Source organism: Mesocricetus auratus, unplaced genomic scaffold (assembly GCF_017639785.1).
Source record: "Mesocricetus auratus isolate SY011 unplaced genomic scaffold, BCM_Maur_2.0 Super-Scaffold_100013, whole genome shotgun sequence".
In the NCBI taxonomy this organism is placed as follows: Eukaryota; Metazoa; Chordata; class Mammalia; order Rodentia; family Cricetidae; genus Mesocricetus; species Mesocricetus auratus.
Window position 1 is genome coordinate 16,255,309 of NW_024429196.1, and position 23,565 is coordinate 16,278,873.

A 23,565-nucleotide genomic window follows, 5' to 3' on the forward strand; every position below is an offset into this window, starting at 1 on the left:
CTTTGATTTTTCTTGAAGTGACAGAAATATTTGTCACAGAAGTTGCTAAGAGGCATGACTGAATCTTTATCCTCTTGCTAGGAAAGGAATGTGTTTGTTACTACCAATTTATGATAATGCCAGCAGATTTGCTTGGTGCTTACAGAGGCCAGGGAGTTTGAAGGTTTTATCGACTGCTGACTCACATCTAATCCGCACTCCAGAAGGGGCAGAGCTATTTTGTTACTTTGTTGTCAGCGCCATTCTGCAGATGAGAAGACTGAGTCAAAGAGAGGCTAAGCATATTGGCAGAAGGCCACAAAACCAGTAAGAGGAAGAATCAGACACAAAATACAGTTAACATGGCCCCATTTGTTTGCTTCTCATAAGCGAATCCAATAGCCTCGGGATTATCATTAAAAAGGAAAATCACTGCTGTTTTGTCTGGTGGTTTCCATCCTACCCTTTGCTTAATTTCCTGGCTCTCCTGGTTTTGGTGATTGGTTTGTAATTGCTTCTCTGAGCTCAGAAGAACTTTTCGGAGATCGTTGTGGTTACTTATTTGCAAAACAATATATTGTATACACTCACTTAAAATGAACACCAACTGTTTTAATCGAGAGGCTTGATTCTGGCCTATAATGACCAGTCGCTTTCCAATAACATAAAAAGTATAAAAAGTGCGGCGACTAGGGGGCACCAAGACATCTTCGGCATCCAGGGTCGTAGGACTTCAGGCAGTCACTACAGACTCTGCCCAGTGATGGTGGGAGTCAGGTGTCCAAGGGGGTGTACCGGGGACTTGAGTCTCTCGGTTCTCGCGAATCTCTCAGTTCCCGGCCGGGCTTCTTCAGCTCAAGGCGGGGCGGAGAAAGCCTCGTCTCAGGCAGGGAGTCTTGGCCGGTGTGCTGGGCGGTACCAGGCAGAGCTGGTGGCTTGAGTCTTAGGAGAGAAGCCTTAGGCACATCCTTGGCCGACCTCTGTCAGAGACATCACCCTGGAGTGAGAGGAGGGCATCAGACTGGGGAAGAAGAGGGAGGAAGGGGGCTGGGAGTGCTCCGGTTTGAGCTTTTCCCGGGCTCCTGTCACCCCCAGCTCTGACCTCCCCCGCCTGGCTCGCTGTGTCGCCGCCGCCCACCTGGGCGCCCAAGGCTGCTGTGGCGTGGCTGCTGGATCCCCAGGCCTCATTGGGTGGCTGTGTGCGGAGTTCTCCGGGTCCCTAGCCTCCCCTCCCCCGGCCCCCTCCCCCGCGCCGCCCTCTGTCCCTTAGTTCCACACAGGCTGGTTCTCTGCCCCTTGGGTCGGTGCGCGCTGGTGGGTTTGGCCTGCGCGGCGGCGGCGGCGGCGGTGGCGGGGGAGCGAGTGAGCGAGCGCGAGGGGCGGGTGCGAGTGGTTGTGAGTCACCGGTACCTGGAGCGCTAGCGACGCAGAGCCAGCAGCGCACAGCCCGAGCCAGAGCCGAGCGCCAGCGTCGCAGAGTGCGGCCGGCCCCAGGCCCCGCCGCGCCCCCCTTACACCCCACCAGATCAGTTCTACCGCGCTTGAAGCTCTTCTGCTTGCCCCAAGGTGGCACGGGGCTCTCCGGGGGATGTCACAGCGGCTCCCCGGAGCCCCCAACCACCGCCGCAGCAACAGCCACCGCCCGCGGGAACCGCGACAATGAATCCCCAGTGCGCCCGCTGCGGAAAAGTGGTGTACCCCACGGAGAAAGTCAACTGCCTCGATAAGGTGAGCGAGGGGGCACCTGGCCAGCCCGGACCTGCCGGGCGCCCGGCTGCACCTGCTCCAAGAAGTTTTGGCACCTGGGTTAGAGAGATGAGTGGGTTGGTATGTTTCCTGGGTCTTAGCACAAGGAGAGGATGCTCGAAGGAAGACCCCAGCCGTTGTGTCTGAGACCTCCAGGATCAGATGATAAGGGTATTGGAACTAGGAAAGGTTTTTGTCCTGGGTGTAGGGAGCGCGACATCCGCACGGCTGCCTTGAAGGACGTATGGCAGCCCCGGCACGGAGGAGCCAGAATGGGTACCCAGTAGCTAGGTTGAGCTATCCAGGAGCCAAGCTGAGAACCCAGGAGCTAGGCTGAGCACCCAGCAGCCAGGCTGAGTCACCCACGAACCAGGATGGGAACGGGATGGGGGGAGCAGTTGACAAGCCGCGCCCCCTCCCCTGTCCAGTCTGTCCCTCCCTCCCCACTGTAGGGACCTTGGTACCTTCATCTCACACAGTCCCTAACAGTTCTGGTGACAACGGCTTTAGGAAAAGGCAAATAGCAATTAATATGTCGTGGGGTGCCGCTGCCGCAGGGCTAAGAATAACCCCTCTAGGAAAGACCCAGCCCGGTGTAGCAAGCTGACCCACGGGCGCCTACTCCACCAGGGTACATTCCAAAGGCAGTGGCTTTAGCCAGGTCGCAGTAGCTCTGTCCTTGCTGGGTGTGGATGGAGTAGAACAACCTAGGAGACAGACACAGCGCCATCCCCGCTGACTGACAATTGAAATCAGCTGTAGGCAGTCCCAGTGAAATTTGCGTTTGGTGTTACAAATGCCTCTGTAGAGTAAACCGTCTCCCAGAGACGGCGTTTTTGCGATTTAGTGGAAGCTGGGCGGGGATGGGGACAAGAGTACTTATATAGTCCACCTCTGCTACTGTGGGTTGTCTGACTTCCGGTGGACACGTGTGTGAAAATCCTACAAACACAACATCTAGACATTTGGAAAGAGAACCTCTTTGATTTTTAAAGCCATACCACCAGCCCCATTTCTCCATTAACTGACTTCAGGGTTCCTTTTCGGCTGTCATATGGATAGACTCTTGGCATTTCTTTCATTGTGAGTCTGTAGCGGTGGGATTAATTTTAAAAATGAACTTTAATAGCTGTCTGAGTTCTTTGCTGAACTGGAAATACATAAATGTGTGCTACTACCTAGGGTCATTTCCTGATAGTGTTATCATATGTTCTGCCTTTCCTGCCCTTTCTGTCCAGAACTGGTATTGCAATGAAATGTTGAGTATTTGTTTTTGTTTTTCTTTCCTTCTTAGTATTGGCATAAAGGATGCTTCCATTGCGAGGTCTGCAAGATGGCTCTCAACATGAACAACTACAAAGGCTATGAAAAGAAGCCCTACTGTAATGCGTAAGTATTGCCAGTGTGCTATGCCAGCTGTAGCCCAGCATGAGAGCTTAAGTTAGCAGATATGCCTCTTCTGAATAACGGACTCACTGTGCCACCCAGGTGTGCAGGTGGCCAATGATCTCTTTATGCCATAGACTCCCTGGTCACTTACTATGTTGAAGGTTGCTGTATTTATGTCCTGTAAAAGTGTAGGGTAATTTGTGTGACTTTTCTACCAGGTTAGCGTTTGGAGTTCACAGCATTTCAGACTTAGGGACATTTTTATTCGAAGCTCCAGAACTTACCCACTGAGAGTGTGTGGGCTCTGACATGCATGCCAGGTTGATTTCCATTTTAATCACATGTCAATTTCCATTTTAATCATAGGATGTTGCTATCTTGCAGTTTTATATCTGAACCTAGTTGCTAGGGAAGTAGCTCTCATTTGCTTGGTCTTCACTGAGACTGCTCTGGGTATTCTGGGGTTTGAACAGGGAATGGAAGAATTGAGATGTGACTCCTACCTGGTTAGTACTGGACCTGCTGTTGTGGACCTTCTGTTAAGGGACAGGGTACTTCCAGTTACCCAGCAGTAGTAGATGGGGAAATGAAACAGTGGACATTTCTTGGATAGGCTTCCCTGAGGGCATGTTCTAGGCAATATTAGCTATCATTAACACAGTGTTTACCATAAGTCAGGCCATGCTTAGAGTACTTTACAAATACTGAGTTATTTAAACTTTACTAAAATCCTATGAGTAAAGGGTGTGTGTGTGCACGGGGCTGCATTAATTTGACACCCTCCATAACAGGTAATGAAGCTAAATGGAAGGGCTAAGCTTCTGAATGGGGCTCAGATCACTTCCAAAGGCTGCAAGTGGCTCCACATTGAGCAGAACCTCCGAGGGCTCTCTTGTAGCCTTGGGACCTAGGCTGCTTTACTCTCCTGAGCCTCTCTCCCATCATACAGTGGTTTCACTGTGGGCTTTTAGTCCTGACTTTGATCCTTCCTCTTCCCAGTGCCCCGTAGTTATGGCCAGGCGTAGAGATGGCTCAGAGACCTGTGGACAGACACTAACATTTTAGCTGGAATACTGGCAGAACCTACTCCTCCCCGGAATGTTTGAAGCAGCTCCACGGGTCTCTGGGGGACTGAGGGTCTGGCTGTACAGGGAACATATCACGGTCAGCATATATTTGTCAAACTGTGCTCAGACCTCTGGTGCACAACTTTAAAATATCTGGGGGATGGGGGGATTGTCTGGTGGGTAAGACGACTTGCAACATATGCATTAGTACCCGTAACTTCAGCATTTTGGGAGTAGAGATGGGAATATTGGGACTGGCTGGCCATCTGCCTAGGCAGGTTCTTTAGAGTTGTCTCTGTTAAGGGAAGATGATAGAGAGTGACATGGTGTCCTCTTCTAGTTTCCTTGCATGTGCATGTAAGTTTCACACACTTACATACAGGTACACATACAGTATGATGGAGAATTAGTTTTTTTATTTGTTTTTCTTTGTAGTTGGAGTTTTTTTGTTTTGTTTTGTTTTTTTGGGCCACCAGCTCCCAAATAAAGACACAGAGACTTAACTATTAATTATGAATTCTTGGCCTTAGCTTAGGCTTGTTCCATTAACTCTTTTAATTTAATTTAACCTGTTTCTATTCATTTACATTTCGCCTTGGGGCTTTTTTACTTTTTATTCGTTCCATATGTTTTACTTTCCTGCTTCTTCCATATCTGTCTCCTTAAATTTCTCCCCTGGTGTCTCCTTAAACTCCTCCTCCTACTTACTCTCCCTGTCCAGAAATCCCACCTATACCCGCTCCCTTGCTATTGGCTGTTCAGCCTTTTATTAGACCAATAAGGGGCCTTATGCAGGCAAAGCAAAACAGCAATACATCTTTACATAATTAAACAAGTATTTCACAATATAAACACATACAAAGCATCTTTACATAGTTAAGCAATGCAACACATCTTTGCATAGTTGAACAAATATTCTGTAGCATTTAATTTCTTGATTCTTTTTTTCTGGTCTATTTTAGTGTTCACAGGTAGACAGATATTTTCCAAGAAATTAGAATTTTGAGGACAAAAGAGAATTCAGGACTTCCTTGTATAAGTATAGTGTACAGATATTTTGCGAAACTGTTTTCAGCCCCCTCAGACCCCATACCTTACTGAGAAAATCTAAAGCGAGAATGAGATTGTGGGGACCATGGTCTTCTGCTTCCTCAAGAAGGACAAACAACTGGTTTGGGATCAAAGCCTGGTGCAGCAAGGAGAGGATGAGGGACTGACAACACATATCAAGGTGACTGTGCTTTAGGTAAAGAGAGTCAGCCATCCTTCCTGTAACTGTGTAGTTTGGGGCCGAATGGCCCAGCTTTATGGATCAGGATCTGGATCAGGATGAATCCTTTGTAGCTCCACTGCCTGGGGTTTAAATCCAATCCATACCAATGCCTTTTGGGTTCCCCAGAGAGCCTTCAGAACTTAGGGGGAAAGAGATGGAGAAATTGAATGAGAAAGAAAAGGAGTTACAAAAGAAAGAACAGACAGAAGCCTGGGGAGGTAGCTCAGTGGATAAAGCGCTTGTACACAATCTTGAGGACCTGAGTTCTTTCCCTGGAAACCACATGAAAAGTTGCTGGCCGACCAGTCTAGTACACACGCTGAGCTTCAGGATAATGAGAGACCCCATTTAGAAAACCAACAAGGTAGACAATTCCTGAGGAATGATACCTGTGGTTGACCTTTAGCCTTCACATGCATGCTGACACACATACTCACATGTATATGACACACATGCAAATGAGCACACACACAACATATGCTCATGTTCACACAGACACGTTCTAAAAGGAATAGCAAGAAGCAAGTAAAGTCTTTGTTCTGGGTCCACTAAAAAATTCAGCACTTTCTGCTAAGCTCAGCTCTTTCTGTGGAAGAGTCCCAGAGTGTTCCGCAAGCTTTGAACAAGCTGGGAAAGGCTGGTCTGAAATATAACTTAACGGTGAATTAGTGCCAAGAAACACTGGGGTTTGGACTCTAAAACAAAAGAACCCCATCAATAGGGTTACATGAAATTTCTAGGCTTGAATATTAGTTTTTACTAATTTTAGTTATCTCTACATTAAATATTCACAGGTTTTCTGTTTCTGATGATTCCAGCACTTTGCTAGTAATTTGAACTAGAAGTTTTAGAGTCCCACCTGGCTCTTTGGTTTATTATTGAACCTGACAGTTCACTTTATTGAACAACTAAAAGGAAGGTAGGAATCCCTCTTTCCTGGGTGAATGAGAGAGCTGATGTTTTGTATTTGACTAATTTAGCTCAGGTTCACACCCTATTTTAGCTTACTTTCTCAAGAAAACAAGGCTTCATGAGTTGCAGGTTCCGTCCGCCATGATGTCTTCAGGCTCAGAGGTGTCTCCTGTTCCCGGCCCATGTTTTTCTAAGGGCGTGTGTTGCCATGTGATCTGGTCCATGTGGCTTACCCTCTGGGGATCCCATGTATCTGCTCTCATTCAGGTGGTGCTTGTCAGTCATCTTTTCCCTATAGCCTCCGACAGAAGGTGGCCATAATTTCTCTGGGTCAGTGTTGGAAAATCGATTCTCTAATGAATTTAGCTACAGGAAAATGAAGCGTTTTCTGTCTAAAATGTCCATGGAAAGCAACATTTTATCTGTACATAGTTAGGTTCAGTAGTTGATAGACACACACGTTCAAATGTCACTTTTCAATATGAGAATCTAAAAAGAATGCAGCCATTCTTTAGTATCGGAGGCAACCCCTCCCCTCTCTCTATAGCAATATCCGTAGATGCTCAAGGCCCTTAGAGGAAGTGATGTAGGGTTTGCATATAACCTGTGCATGTCTTCCCACACACTGTATGTCACCTCTAGATAACTTATACAAGCACAATGTAAATGCTATGCAAATAGTTCTCGTGCTGTATTGTTTAGGGAATGATGACAGGAAAAATGCCTGCACATGCTTAGTGTAGAAACATCTTTTCCAGTATTTTCATCTGTGAGTAGTTGAACCTGCAGAGGTGGCTGCCCAAGGTAAGGAGGACAGAGTTTACACTGGCTATCTGTGTGCTTCTAACTTGGAACCAAGTTTTAGTAATCTTTTTCCAATTTTACTTCATACTTTTCCTTATACATCTAATTCTGTACATTTTTTAAATACTATTAGGCCATTGGTCAGTTTCATATTTTGTCATATTTCATCCGTAAACATGACATCATGCACTAAGAATAAAGATATTTTCTTAAAGTATCACAGAACCATTTTCATGTGTAAGAAAATAAAATTCATAGTTTTTATATTTGGTCCATGTTTAAACTACATTTGTTTCATTGCCCTAAGATTGACTTTTAGTTTTGTGTGGGTGTGGGTGTGTGCGAATGTGTGCATGTTTTATTTTAGGTTCCAATTAAGGTGTATAGTTTCCATTTAGTTGTTAGGAAAATTTCAACTTTTCCTAGTTACTGCAAGTTCACCATCAGGCATTCAATCCTCTTGGCTTAGATAGTCTCTTAAGAGAGTTTTCAGGCATAGTACTTATATGGTATTTTCTTTTAGACAGTAGCATGCATAATTAGCTTGAGACCCTTTGAAATAAACATTAACGTTGTGCTTAAACATTTGAAAGCACACACACAGGCGTGCTCTTTGTAATTGATACCAGAGGGCATCTTTTTTTAATGGAGTGAGGCAGTGAATACTTCTTGGGTTTAGTTGTGTTGCTTGTTGATATTCTCATGTGTTTAGAGAAGAAATAAGTATTCTGTTTGCTTTCATGCAAAGGAGGACATGTACAAAATATAATTTACATGGTATTTACATTTTGATCTTTTTGATAGGATGATCAAAATAGAGTATAAACTCAGTGTGAGATTGGACACAATGCACATTTAGTTCCTAACACAGCAGTGCACGCTATTAAAATATTTAAAAACACACTGGTCTACTTGAGTACGTGCCATGTTTTCATAAGGCTTTATATTTCATAAGCCGGCAGTGGATTCTTTTTTAGCACATTCATGATTTTCTGCATCTTAGAACTTGCAAAGAGAAGAGGACTGAGCAGTGTTCTTACTGTTTAGAGGTGCTGGAAAAATAACACAAAATGATTAGACAAAAAACACAGCTTGTATTTATGTGTGAATTATATGCCAGGCTAAACTACAAACACTCTGATACCCCACATGCCACACAAAGAATGTAAACCCCAAGGCCATTTGTCAAATTATTTAATTTATTGTGTGTGAAAGTCAAATTTGCATTTATTATGTGTTTGCAAAAAATATATTGGTTCTTAGAATTTTCTGAGAAGCCATTATTGCTTAGAAGTAGCAATATCCATGTCTGGCCTTTAATATGCTGCCACCAAATGTCACATTATCTTAGTTCCAGGGAAGGACCAGAAAATGATGCAGTATTTTAATATGACCTTGCCAATAATTTCCCCAACTCATTTCTCCTGCAGATTTTTGTGTGTGTGTGTGTATGGGGGAGGGGGGCTTTGAACATTTTCCCGACTTTGTCAAATGTATCTGTAATTGTGAAGTTAAAGAAAAAAACCAACTCCCCCAAAATCAAAAACCAAAAAATATCAGTGTTAAGTACATTTAGTCACCATTCCAGTGAGATTCCCTCCCACCAAAGAGTCTCAGTTAAGATGATTTTGTTGGACTTTTGAAAATGAAACAGCAGGAGCTGTGTGTTGCATTTGCTTTCTTTCTGGCTGCGTTAGCATTTCCCCTTGTGAATATTCATTGGCTATCTCCAGCCTGGAAGATGCTGAGCTGGGCACTGCTCATTAAGAGCCACCCAGAATGGTCAGTGCGCTTCTGCCAGCCTGTCTTGCGAGTGCATATCTGGGCCAAGGCTTCTCTGGCTCCCACTTAGCGCTTCTCTGTGGTAGCTCCTTGTTAGTACTCTTTCTGAGGTTATCAGAGGACAGGGAAGGGAAAGTAATGAAATGTAAACCTGAGCTCCATACCCACCCCACCCCCTGTTTCCCTTAACTCTGTCTGTGCTTTCCACATTTGGTCCTATAGCAGTCTGTGGTGCTGAAGGTTTCCTGAACTGCAGCCTGGCATTGACTCTTTGGAGCATGCATAGACGGGTTTGAACCCTGACACTGTCTTGCCCTACAGAACAAGTCTGTAGATTCCTCTTTAAAACAAGGACAATAATAGAATGTGTTATTTACTTTTCTAATAGTGGGACAAAATGCCCGAAAGTGACAACTTGAGAGGGCACAGCCAATCACAGTGGGGAAGACATGGAAATGGGGACTTGTGGAGAGTCACACGGTGGTGGCAGACCAGAAGCAGAGTGAGAAAGTGGGTGTGGCTGTAGCTCTCAAGGTCCATCCCCTGGTGTTCTGTATCCAGACAGTTGTTTCAGCTTCATCAAGGTTCAGCAGCTTCCCAAAATAGTGCCACCAACTGGAGACCAATTGTTCACACACAAAAACCCCTGTGTGAGTGTGTGTGAGTGTGAGTGTATGTGAGTGTGTGTGTGAGAGTGTGAGTGTGTGACTGTGTGTGAGAGTGTGAGTGTGTGACTGTGTGTGTGAGCATGTGAGTGTGTGTGTGTGAGTGTGTGACTGTGTGTGTGAGAGTGTGAGTGTGTGACTGTGTGTGTGAGAGTGTGAGAGTGAGAGTGTGAGTGTATGTGACTGTGTGTGTGAGTGTGACTGTGTGAGTGTGTGTGTGAGCGTGTGAGTGTGTGTGAGTGTGTGACTGTGTGAGAGTGTGAGTGTATGTGACTGTGTGTGTGAGAGTGTGAGTGTGTGACTGTGTGTGTGAGCGTGTGTGTGGGGGGGGTGCTGGGAATCAAACCTCATATGTGCTAGGCAAGTGCCATCTCACTGAGCCACACCACCACCCTCCCATACCAGCTTTTCACATGTGGAATGCCATTCCTTAACCAGAATTGGAAGAAAGACAAGAAGTAGCAAACACAGAGAAAGTATGGACGTACACTTGAGTACTAAAAGTCTGAGACAGGCTAGTTTGTAGTTATGTCCTGTACACCAGGGAACACTGGGATTTGCCCATAGATACAGAGAGGAATGGTGTATTAATGGGCTGAAAGTGGTCCCTCAATGGATGTTAGCTATTGCTGCTTTCACCCTCTTCCATCATTCCAGCCCTCCACTTTTCCGGGGGCCAACCGGATACCGTCAGTCCTTAGATCATCTGTGGCACACACATATCATGCAATATGGGATCCATGTAACTCTGCATCTGTGTCCACTCAGGGGGGAGAGTTCTTTTTTACTTACCTGCTTGTCCCCTGAACCTGCCTGCCGTGTGATGATGCTCAGTTGACATTAAGCCTTTCCCGGGGACTGTGACCATGCTAACATCTCAGAGTGTGGACTCTGCATAGGGTCTAGCTGGGTTTCTCCTAGGAAGGCAAGCAGAAGTTGGACAACCTAGAAGGAGCTAGACTTTGGGGAACCCAAAAGGTGGTTTGGTGGTTTTCCAAATCTAAATAGCAAGGGGGACTGGGGGGGGTGAATTTCTTATTGATGGACTAGCTTGTGAATTCCAGTCTTGAATGTGGTGGAATTCATTGTTGCTGCTTAAAGGTTCAGGTGTACCTGGGGAACCTTTCTGAAAGCATTCCTTATTCGTGTTTGTGTGTTTCCATTACAATTTGTAAAGTGGGAAAATGCCTTCTCTTTAACAGGAGCCTTACAGAGACTAAATGGGTGGGAGGATGCTTGTAAGCTTCAGTGCTCCAAACTATACCTATCAGGTACCTACGTGTCAGTCCATCCCGTTATTATTACAACCAATTGGCCACATGGCCTAATAATTCTCAGAGATTGGAGAAAATGTCATATTCTTAAAAGTGACAACTTCAAAGGAAAAGACATCGTGGCATGTTGGAGTTCTACCAAGCATGGATTACAAAAGGCATTGCCTGCCTTGAAGGTGTATACTTCAGGGAGAAAATGATGTCTTTATTCCTTGCCATAAACATTCGTATTAAAGGATGACGGATCTTCCCTGCCCCGCCCTTGTGTGCCCTATCCTTCCTCTTCTTCCTCTTGGTGACTGAAAAGGAGAGGAAGATACACTTTACATCACACAGAATGTTCTAGATTGTATGTGAAGTGTTCTGATTCTGAGGCTCCTCCCCGAGCCACTGACAAAATGTGACTCATTTTATTACCTTTTGAAATGGTGGAGGATTGTGTTTACAAACTGTGCATGGAATTCCTCCCTATCTGAAAGTATTTCCAAAAGGTGCCTCTGATGTGCACCTTCTGTCTCTTTATGGTGATGTATTTGGTGTGGAGTGATGTGAGATCCGCAAAGAGTCTGAGATGAATCGCAGGAAATACCTTTTGAATCTTGGTGAAGTGTCAGGTCAACGCGTGATATAGATATGTGCGCTTGAGAATTTATTGATTATGTGTCAGAGGCTGGTGTAAGAACACATTGCTGTACGTCTTCCTTAAACATTTTCAGATGAGTGTTTGACCAAGTGGTTCCCCAGGAAATTAGGAAGTGAGAAAGACACAGACATTGCTGTGTGGGCACCCTGTCCTCTGGTGCGCTGGGCCCCCTTGAAATCTCCAGGGAAGAGGTCAAATTTTGTTCATTTTCTGTTTCTGCCTCGTGGTTTGTGTGATGAGGCTGATCTGGCTTTTAGCAGTAGAAATGCGATCTTGAGTAATATTTATGAGCTGAATACCCAGCACAGTTCAGAGCCTGAGTAAAAAGGATTGTTATTGATTCTTGTGTGCTCAAGTTTGCTGCCGGAATCCAGCAAAGCCCCTCTAATGAACCAAATGGCTCTTCAGCCCTTTCTGATTGAGACTGGATAGGGGCACTGACATAGCTTTTGAGGCAGGAAGTCGTGAAAGGAAGGATCAGGCTTAACTGTCCATGATTGTTTATTGTGGTGTTGGGAACCCAATGTTAATTTTATTTGTATTTACCTTTGCATTTTCTTAATGGAATCCTGGAAGGAGTGACCTTGCAGTATTTAGTTTTTGTTTACCTTTCTATAATCTGTTGGTTTTTTCCCACTGAGTTCTAGGAAGGGCTAGAAGACAACCAGTTCAGTGTGTGCATTCCTAAATCACATGGATTGAGAACTAGGCTGGTGGTCTGTTATGTTCCCACTTCAGCTATGGGGTTTAAAAAGATTTTTAGACAAGAATCCTTGATTAGCTCCCTTGATGCTAATTATTCATCAAAGGCAATTGCAAACCAACACAGGGATCTTGGAGCGATAGAGCGATGGTACTCAGCCAGGGACTCACGGATCTGAATGACAGAGGGATGTCATATTGTTGCCTGCTAATATTGAATATGGCCCTTAAATATGACTTCACGATCCATTAACTGATCAAGAGAGTGATGTCTACCACGTGTAGGTAAGCCACAAGAGCAGTTGCCTTTAGTCAATGCACACATCAGTAGAGAAGGCCTGCTCCCACCACCAACCCCAGCTCTAGAGATCCAATGCCCTTTTCTGGCCTCATCACACACATATACACCCACAGTAACCATAATTGAAAATAATGAAGATAAATCTTTTTCTCAGAAGAGAAGGCCTACTCTACTCACAGGTATTTACTTTTTAATTTTTCATTGTGTGTGTGTCTATATGTGGATATGTGCACCTGAGTGTAGTTGCCTACAGAGGCCAGAAGACGGCGTTAAAACCCTGGAACTGGTGTGAGTGACCTGACACAGGTGTTGGAAACTGAACTCAGATGATCCTCTGGGAAGCTGTCTGCACCTCTGACCCTGGTCTCTAGTCTCCACAGAGGTGTTTTTGGTGGTTTGATGCCTTAGGTAGTTTATGTCATTCTTTCAAGACTGCTCTCCTGCAGTCTCTCCAGGGTCTTGACCTTCATGCATCCCGTTGTCTCTGCTTGTCTCTGTCTCTACGTAGTCATCCCTTGGCTCTTCCTGGGTTCACTTTTTCTTTTTAACCATGTTTGCCCAGGGACCTTACCTCTGTTGTCTGTCCTTTAAGTGTTTCTCCTACTGCCATAGTTACCTTTCAGTCTGTGATTCTGGCCATGATACTCCCTGTATAGACACATCCGATGGTACGCCATTGCCTACAGAAAAAAAAGCAAGCTGCTTTTCTGACAGATGTTCACAATCATCTTTCTTTTACTTTTTGCCGTTGTCCCCCACTCCTTCTCTGTAGCTACACTGGGCTACTGACTCCGAGGTCTTCACTGAGTTTCTGAGCTGAAGCCTCAATAATTTCACCTGTAGAATGGGTACAATTATAGACTATCTCTTAGGAGTAAGAATTTACTAGAATAATAAAAGGAGTTTAGCAAAATTTTGGGCACACAGTAAGGAGTAAGTGAAGATCAGAGACATCATTTATCAGATACCATGATTTAACCATTTACTTTTGCTCATGTTATGTTTCTGTGTATATCTTCAAATCTATGACTACCTTTGTGAAATACACTGAGACTTTTAGTCAACAGTTGGACTTTTCCTTTGTGTGTTCGTTATAATTAGAAAAGTCTTTGGCTGTGTGCATGCCTCTGTATGTGAGTGTGGCTGTGTGTACACTACAGTCTGAAGGTGGAGATAAGAGAAACCAGCCTTGTGTGTTGACACTCACCTTCCGCCTTGTTTGGTACAGGGTCTTTTGTTGTTCACTGCTGTGTCTGTCAGGCTAGCTGGCCAGTGAGCTTCCAGGGCTTCTCCTGTTCCTGTCTCCCACCTTGCCATTCCCACAGCCTCACGGCAGTCTGTATACCTCTGCTTTACCATCCATTTTCAGGCTCGTCTTGCACCACAGTTGCTTCGGTTGCCCCATTTGAAGTTATTTTCTATTGAAATAGAAACATGGGAACTCTCAGCCTGGGCTTGGAGATGGGGACAAGGAAAGACAAGCCAATTGTAAGAGACTTGCATTTTTAAGGGACTGTTTCTGGCAGATATTGAAGACGTTGAAAGTGAGTGTTGCAATATTGCAAAGCAGTGCTGGCCTTGGCATCCTTCCACAAGTGAAGTGGTCCCCAATCGAAGTGTTGCCACTTAAGATTCCAGCCACAGTTAAGGAGTTCTCTGCTACCCACATCCTTGACCAGCTGGATGGAAATTTCAGAGTGACATCAACTCTTTCAGATATGATAATTAGTTTGGATGACTCATAGAACTCGGCAAGGAGTTGGGAGAGGCATGATCAAAGTACACTGAATGAAATTCCAATCAATTAATTAGAAAGAGAATTGTTTTATCATCAAAGATACAAATCAAGGGGCTGGAGAAATGTCTCATGGGGTAAGTGTTTGTTTCAAAAACCCAAGGACTTGAGTTCAAATCCCAGCACTCATGGAAACAGCCAGATATCTGTGCCTGCTGGGAGCAGAGGCAAGGGAGGCTTGCTGGGGTTTGCTTCCCAGCCAGCCTAGACAAAAATATGGTAAGCGCTGGGTTCAGCCAGAGACTCTGTCTAGAGGGAGTAAAACACAGAGCAACAGGGGAGCTATGCATCCTCCTCCTCTGGCTGCTATACACATGGGCACGCTTGTGAGCACTGGTACAAACGTGTGCAAGATGACAAAAGGGAAGAAAAAAAAACCCGCAAATCAAAATCATCCAAATGAAAAGGCACATAGGTCAGAGTCTGGGAGAATCCTGGGCATGGTGACTCACTGCTTTTGCTCTGTGGAGTCAGGGTTTGTTAGTTCCCTCCAACACTAATGTGCTCAGCAACCAGTACTCCCACCAGGCTCTGATGTTCAGACTATTTACCGGAGTTTCACTACTTAGGTGATCATTCAGTCTCTAACCCCCTCCCACCACTCCCTGGAGGAGGTTGGCCGGTATAACCCTACCCAAATGAGTTACACAGTCCTTTGGAATAGCCAGCCCGCTTTGAACTGCATTGACGACATACAGTTTAGTTTGGTCCAAGGGGCTTCTGAAGGACAGAGGCACTCCACTTCCTCAGGAGAGTGCAAGTGTTTGGAGTATGCCTGCCAGAAAGTAGAGACAAAGGTCAATTAAATTCCTCTCTATACAATAGCCGTGCTCCACCTTTCTCTATCAATGTAGTCTTTGTTCACATCACAAACCCTCTTATCTCATTATGGCATGAAGATCACTATATGTACTTAGTCACTCAACAGAAGTTAGGAAGCGCGCGCACACACACACACACACACACACACACACACACACACACACACACACACGAATTTGCCGCTTCTCTGGGAGGACCCAGCCAAGGGAAGACCCTCAGAAGAGTTTGGTATATTTGGCTTTATAAACAAATCTTTTCCATAAGCACCCTTGAGGGCAGGGATGGTTCTAATTGCCTCTGTATATTTAAGCATCTGAGGTGTGCTTACACGACATCTAACAGAGAAGAGTGTCCAGCCAGCTCTGTCAGCGATGCGGTGAGCCTTTTGGCTCTCTGAGCAATGTAGCTCAGCTTTATTCCAGGCTCTTGTAGCCAACAAATGACTCAATGAGAAGGCACAGATGTTTCTCTCCATAAGAATCCATATGACAATCCTTCCTAGAACTGGCCCTGCTTGTAATGATAACACTTGAGCAGCAACAAGCACTTCTGATGAAGTGAAATGATGACATTTATGGCTAGATGGTTTGGTCTAGTCACTTGCACAATGACTGACCAAAAAGTAATGTCTATAAAAGTAGCTTGTGAAAATTACTTTGTTATGTGACTGCTTTCCAAAGTCTTAGAAGCAAAGTCTTAGTTTTTTTAGTTGTTGTGACAGAATACGCTGCCAAACATAACTTGGTCAAGACAGTGTTTGTTTTGGCTCACAACTCATGGGTACAGTCCCTAATGATGAAATCAAGGTGGTGGGAGCTTGAAACTGCTGGTCATATCCCATCCACAACCAGGAAGCAGAGAACGATAAATACATGCCACTGCTCAATCCTCTTTCTCTACCTACACAGTTCAGGATCCCAGCTAGGGAATAATGCCACCTACAGTGGGCAGGTCTTCCCACCCCAGTTAATGTAATAAAAACAATCCCCCACATGTATATCCAGAAACCTATCTCTCGTAAGATTCTAAACTCTGCCAAATTGGCAACTAACAGCAACTGTCACAACGAATTTTAGACAAAAGCCATATATATTCATTTGTACACCACAATAAACCTAATCTAGTCAAGTATGAATTGATCCATTCTCTCATGAATTAAGGATCTGTGCGTTTATGTGTGCACATGCCCACACACAGTTTTGTTCCTTGGGTACATTCCACCGTATTTTGAGGCAGGGTCTCTCACTGGCCTCATAGTTAGGCTGCTTAGCTAGTTGAGTCCCAGGTATTGCCTGTGCTCAGATTACAACCAGGCACTCCTCACTTCTTGTTTTCTAATGTGAGTTCTGGGATTGACTTCCATGTTCCTCATGCACCAAACCATCACCAGGGTCCTTTATTCTTCCATGGAACAACTTTATTTTCTCATGTAACTTCCTGTCTTTTCCATTTCCAGAACGTTACAGATAACCTAGTGGTGTCTGTGCTCCCCCACCCCCATCCTCTGATTCTTCCTCTGTCTCTGTTTAAGGTCTTTCCTGTTGCCAGTGACGTAGTTCTCTGATTTTCTTAACATTATGTGAAATTCTATTTAAAATTTCTAGATGCTTTAGGCACATAATAATTAAGGGTTATTCCTGTCGGGAATAGAAACACCATATTAGCACAATTCTTCCTCTTACGCTGCTAAAGAAAGATCCTTGTTTAGAGGGTTTGCCTCTGTGCTCTTCTTCTTTTTAATGGTTCTTATGTAACACTGGGTTTAATTGCCTGGGAGTCTGGAGCTGGTTTATTTGTGTGTCTCTTACGTTTTGAGCACCCGGAGGTTGAGTGGTCTGTGCCCTGGAAGTGTTCTACTTAATGGCTGTCTGGCAGACGTTGTCTCTTCCTCCACACAGTGATGACACAGCAGATGAGGAGTAAACACATTTGGGGGCTTGAAAGTATATTGTTTCCAGCCGAGTATGGTAGTGCATGCCTATGATCCAAAAGGGAAGAAGGCAAACGGGTGATGCTGCTTTGCTGGTACCGTGTTTGCCTCTCGCTCATGAGATTCTGGCTTTGACCCCCCTGCCCAGGATAATCTGAGCTTGGTGGTACATGCCTCTCACCCCAGCATTAGAGAGGTAGAGGCAGAAGGATCAGGAGTTCAGGGTCAGTCTTGGCTATGGTGGGTAGTTTAAGGCCAGCCTGGGTGACATGGAACTCTGTCTCAAAAAAACCAAAAGGGGGAAACAACCTACATTTATTCTGGGTGGGATCCAATAGTCTTGCATCTGACAGAGGCATACTCTCTCTCTCTCTCTCTCTCTCTCTCTCTCTCTCTCTCTCTCTCCCTCCCTCCTCTTCTCCTGGTGGGTTGGGAGACATTGTCACGGCGGATTTAAAATTTAATTCTGCAGTGGGAGAAGACAGGTGGCCACATAAAAGAGGCACCTAAATGGAGAAGGGATCGAGTGATACCCAGAGGAGATCAACAGGGAATATTCAGTCTCTCCCATCTGCACCAACACAGACACCAAAGAAAGCACGCAGACTCCAGAAGCAGAGCAGGCACGGGCTGGGGACGGCTAAGGAAGTGATGCCACCACGGGGAGAGGTGCTGAAATGACACACGTCTAGCAGGTGAATCTGTGTGCAGGGAGAAGCTTCAAGGTAAAGCAATGATGGACAATGGGGTGAGAATGAAGCAGGAGGAGCACAGGTGGCCCTGCCCCAGGGCTGGCCATGGATGGTATCCACACTAGGGGTGCAACCCCTGCTCTTTAACCCTTTAACATTTTGCCATGGCGAGCTATCAGCTGCAACTATAAATGGAATGTCACGTGGTTTCTTGCTTTGTTTTGTTTATAATTTCATTGTTTTCAAGTTGATTTGGAAAATACACAACTAAGTGGCATGATAGTGGTTGCAATGACTTTGTAGTCAATGGCCTCGGTTCCATTGAAGTTAAGAATGAAATGAAAGAACCCAGTTACCTCACACTCAGCCTTCTGGGAAAAAATTGTAATAGTCTAGGAGAAGAAGAAAAGGCTCATGTTGTTCCAGGGGCCTGGGCTTGAGAATTCTGTGGATAGCAGCCAGGAGCCACGGGAACTTTTCCTTGTATACCCATTGGCACCCATTGACCTTTTATAAAGATTACCCAAGTAGACAAAAGAAGGAATGTTAGTCAGTTTTCTAGTACGGTAACGAAGTACCTGTGCTAAGTCATCTTATGTACATAAAAGGTTTACTTTGATTTAATTTTGGAAGAGTCAACTCGTGTTGGATAGACCCACTGCCTTTGAGCCAGTGACAAGGCAGTCCGTTGTGGCAGAGGGTGTTTAACAGAACAAAGCTATTCACCCCACAGCTAAAAGTCAAAAAGAAGGCATATCCCCAATGATCCAAGAGTCCCACAGGCCCCACTTCTTAAAGGTTCCCCTATCTCCTGATAGTACCAAACTGGAGGCCATGCCCTTGACACACAGACCTTTGGGGGCACGTCAGATTCACGCCACAGCCGAAGAGATAAAGAAAGTGACTCAGTGCGACAGAAGACTTGACAAAATAAAAAAAAGTGTCCATTATTTCAGAGGGACAAAAGGGAGATTAAACTGTTAAACAAAAAGCAATGTAAGGACTGAGCTGAAACATAAGGCCTTGTACATCAGGCAAACTCTACTCCATGGGTCGAGATAGAAGAGGAATAGCTGAGCTCTGCTCCAAGTCCCTGAAGGAAACCATGAAGCACAGTTTGGGAAGACATCATGATAATAAATGATGACGGAGGGCAGAAGAGTTTAGGCGTTCCTATTTATTCTTTAGCCTTTCAACTAGGAAGCATATGATTACATTAAAAATGCATTCATGTCATTAAAGTAGGGTTAGGGGTATAGCTCAGGACAGAACACTTGCCCAGCTTGTATGAGGCTCTAGTCCTAATATAAACCCTATCATTGCAAAGTGGGAGGGGAAAGAAGAAAATGTGGAGCCATTCTTCGTCTGGTATAAAGCTTGACTCTCTAGTGTGGCATGCTGAAGCATCTGGGAGAACTCTGAAGGCTCTGACCGTGGGGCCAAAAGTGTGGCACTGTGAATCGTGGGGCTCACCGAGGCGAGGCTCCTTCTCTCTCCATGGCTCCGTTCCCCTACTTGTGAAACAGTGATGTACCACTCACCCTTCTGCCAGGTGAGAACGCGCAGCCTCAGTGGATGGCATTATGCTTCCTACCTCTCCCGGTGCCCTGAAGAAACGCTGACTGTAATCTACCTGAATGGCTGCCACAGAGTACACACCGTAGGGGTGTTAGCTCTAATTATTATTGCCTATTCATTTTGAGAAACTGTCATAAGAGAGAGCTTTGGGGATGGGGAAATTTTCCATTTAACTTTTAGAAAGGGGAAGAGACAGATTGTAGAGATCATTGCCTAATAAGTATGACATTAATTCCTGGCAAAAATCTCACCCGGGTGAGTGCATGGGTGGTTCGGGAAGACTGCAAAAATCCCCACACACCTGTGCTAGTTTGTTAGGCTTACTGTGGCAGAAAACTACAGACCGATGCTTCTACAGTAGAAACAGTCTAACCATTTCAGATGCTGAAAGTATAGGATGGGTGTGTTTAAAGGATGGATACTTTTCAGGACTGGATGAGAAGTTGTTCCAGGCCTCCTGCCTTGGCTTGCTGGTAGCCAGATTATCCTGCATCTTCACGGTATCCATTGGTGTGCATCTGGGCCCCAATCATTCCCTGTTAGAAGGACAGAAGCTCTCTCGGGGTGGGGCCCTCCCTGAGGGCCTCATTTTCACTTTTTTCCATTTCTTCCTTTTTCTATTATTCTCCTTCCTTCCCCCTACTTTCTTGCTGAAGTATCATATAGCCCAGGCTGATTTAGAACTTGGCATAGCAAAGGGTGACCTTGAATACCTGATCCTCCTGCCTACATCTCCCTTTCCAGGCATCTGCCATCATGCCTATATGCTTGGTTATTTCTGTAAGGACTTAAAGTCACATTCTGAGATAATTATGGTTAAGATGTCAGCATATTTCTAGGTGGTGGTGGAGGGGAGCTCTCCAGCATATTTTTTTTTGCGGGGGAGGGAATAGTGAGATAAACATAGTTGAATCCATAGCAGGATCATTAAGAAGAAATCAAGCAAAGCCTAAGTAGCTTCATGTTTGATATTGTGATAAACATATACACAATGCATTTTGAAATTTGCAGAAAGTATAAATACTTTTTCTTGTATATTAATGACACTTTTTTTTCAAGATAGAGTTTCTCTAAATAGTCCTGGTTGTCCTGATACTTGATCTGTAGACCAGGGTGACCTCACACTTAGAGATCTGCCTGCCTCTGCCTCTTGAGTGCTAGGATTAAAGGTGTGTGCTACTATTGGTAAGCTCAATTTCAATTAAAAAATACATTTACTTTTTGTTTCATGTACATTGGTGTTTTTCCTGCATATATGTCCGTGTGAGGGTGTCAGATCTCCTAGAACTGACTGGAGTTACATGCAGTTGTGAGCTGGCATGTGGGTGCTGGGAATGGAACCCGGGTCATCTGGAAGAACAGCCTGTGCCCTTAGCCCTTGAGTCATCTCTCCAGCCCCCAATCACACTTTCATAAAGTGAAAGTGAAGTGCAGGCTTTCTCTGAATTACAAGGTGGCCATTATGATGGTTAATATCAGTTGTCAGCTTAGCAGGGTATGGAGTTACCTGAAAGGGAGTCTCAGAGGCGCTGTCTAGGTTGGCTTGAGAGGGATTTTCTTGATTACAATAACTGATGTGGGAAGACACATCTTAACTTAGGTGCGACCAGTCCTTGGGTAGGGGATCCTGGCCTGTATCAGGTGGAGAGTGTGAGCTGAGAACACATGCAGGCACCCACCACTTCCTGTTTCTAATTTTGGCTTGATGTGACCACCAGCTTCAAGCCTGGCCTCCTTTACTTGTAGCTATGAGGGGGTGTGCCTTGAACTGGGAGCTAAAATAAGCCCTTTCTCCCTTCAGCTGTATTTGTGAGAGGATTTTATCACAGCAACAGGGAAAGACACTAAGGCAGCCTCAATGCACACTTCTTTAAGTGACAGTCTTGTGACTCATCATTCTTCACGTGTGACACTCTCTTCCGCCCCAGGGCCTTCCCTCGGAGCATAATTGTGAAGCAATTAGAAAACTGTTTTCTGATGGATTGTTCCTGTTCGTGGGAGAGTGGCATTGAAATATTTATAAGGAAACGAATTTCAGTTTCAAATGGAAAGGGCAAGAAGAAATATGGCTTGGGATTTTCTGAAGAATGACACAGCTCTTATTTCTTGATTTTTTTTTAAAGAGAAAGGAATTCTGGGGATTTATAATCTTAATAGTCCACAATTTGGGATATGTATTTCAATTTCAAAATTTAATTATTAATTTTATGGTGACACTTTCTCAACCCCAGTCTCTGCCTCAAAACTTACTCTTTTATTAAGTCACGATGCATTTTATCTGCCTTTCCCCAGTCAGTGAGACTGACTGACTGACTTGTGTAACATCAGTGGCATGGGCTGGCTCCAAAGAGAAAGGAATGCCTTAGGAGTAGGTGCATCCTGTGATAAGAAGTGGGTCTGTCCTGGTTTGTTTTCAGTAGATGGTACACTCTGGTCAGCCAGTTCTCCCAGGTGAACTTGGTGAGATAGAAATCATATCCACCAATTGAGTTAATGTGTGTTTTGAAAAACAGGGTGTTCTGTTGTGTTCCTTCCTCAGGCCTGCCCCGCCCTCACTTTGAGAGCAAATCCCTATGCACACCCCTTTCCTCCTTGTCAGGGTTTAGCCTTTCAAAGCCTCCCAGGCACTGCTAGTGTTTCTATCTTGGATTAGTTGTGGTGGGTTACTCTTTGTGCATTTGTACAAAAGTACTCTTGTACTGGTTTGTGTGTGTGTGTGTTGCACTTACAACTACACTGAAAAGATGCCAGATGGAAACCATCCATGCCAGTAAAGACACAGCTCCTCTGCCAGACTCTACCAATGAGTTTTATTTCTCCTCTCCCCAGACAAATGAAGGTCTCCAGACGGAACCCTTCTTTATGATTTCTATTGATATTCTCTCTTTTACTACTCCAATAGCCAGAACTGTGGCATGATGAATATTTTTGACTTTTCTAAAAACCTTTGTTCCAGAATATTTGGTCTGGGTCTGGTCTGAGGCTATTAGGGAGTTACCTACAGCCTTTAGAGGTGACAGAGGCAGGCAGCTGGGCCAGCTCTGCCACAGGGGCCCCTATTTAATACAAGGCAGATTTAGCCTCTGTGGAGGACTGATATAAGGAAGGAAAAAAGGAAAATGAAAGTTTCTAAAGAGTTGGCCAAGTCAGGCATGGTGGTGTACTCCTGCAGTCCCAACAACACTTGGGAGGTTGAGACAAGATGATTGGGAAGGTGAGGACAGTGTGGGTTAGTTGGTGAGACCCTGTCACAAAACAAAACAAGCCCCCCACCAATCCAAACAACAGCAATCCAAAAACCCATGCCCTAAATCACCAAACAAAATCCCAGAAAGCTAGCCAAGTCCTTACTGTGTGAGAGTTCTGGTGACCATCTAACCGCTTTCCCAAGCTGTCTCCTCGGTCGTTGTTTTTCTTTCTAGAATTGGGTTTTCAATACCTATTTTCCTGTTGTAATTTGTTTAAGTGTTGCAGTTGGCACAGTCATCTGAGTTGTAACTGTGCAGTGATTATCTGAGATCTGAGTGTGAATTTTAAAGTCGAAGTGTTAAATTTTTATAGGCATGCACAGTACTTGCGATTTCAAAAGCACTCATGTATATTTTCCAAATTGGAATGCAGTTACAAAGTATTTAAGTTTCATGTAAGATTTAGATTTTGAATAAGAGTTTGAGAAGGGAATTCTTTTTTTCTGTCTGTTAGGTTTAAACCTAATTTTTTTTAAAGGTTGGCTGTGAAGGTCTATTTTGTGACGTTAAGATGTTGATACTTGAGGGAAATGCGTCGTCTCTAACATTTACACTTAGAGCTTGTGCTGTATTTTCAATTTCAAAAAAAATTTTGCTTGTACTTTCTTCCACTCTGTTGTGGGTTTGTAGACATATGGGCGCTGTTTGGGTCTGTGAACACAGAACTCAGGACTAGTGCATCTCATGTACTTTAAAAAGTATTTTTAAATTAGTTAATTTAAGATTGAGCAAGTGTATATGTCACTAGACCTAGTTTATGTCTTGTTCAGATTGTACTTTGCTTTCTAAATTTGACTTTAGTGTTTACTAAAGAATGACTGGGAGTAATATTCTAAAAATTTTATTTTATGTGCAATGGTGTTTTACTTGCATGTATGTCTGTATGAGGATGTCAGATACCCTGGAACTGGAGTTACAGACAGTTGTGAGTTGCCATGTGGGTACTGGGAATTGATCCTGGGT

At 44.5% G+C, this 23,565-nt stretch overlaps 1 protein-coding gene and 1 long non-coding RNA gene across 3 annotated transcripts in view; one reads left to right on the forward strand and one right to left on the reverse strand.

The window, feature by feature from the left end:
* Positions 1-570: 570 nt before the first annotated feature.
* LOC121143506 lies at positions 571-1,337 on the reverse strand. The gene is made up of 2 exons (XR_005880724.1): positions 1,118-1,337; positions 571-976 (listed from the first exon to the last, which is right to left on the reverse strand). It is a non-coding gene; the product is annotated as an uncharacterized LOC121143506 (long non-coding RNA).
* A 6-nt stretch (positions 1,338-1,343) lies between these two features.
* The window catches only part of Nebl (nebulette), a 356,567-nt gene continuing 334,345 nt past the window's right edge, over positions 1,344-23,565 (forward strand). The window contains exons 1-2 of one of the 2 annotated variants that reach the window (XM_040755444.1): positions 1,344-1,707; positions 3,020-3,114. In XM_040755444.1, the coding sequence (XP_040611378.1) occupies positions 1,639-1,707; positions 3,020-3,114 (164 nt within the window). In that variant the 5' untranslated portion in view covers positions 1,344-1,638. The remainder of the gene's footprint in view (positions 1,708-3,019; positions 3,115-23,565) is intronic. The other variant, XM_040755445.1, reaches the window with a different exon arrangement.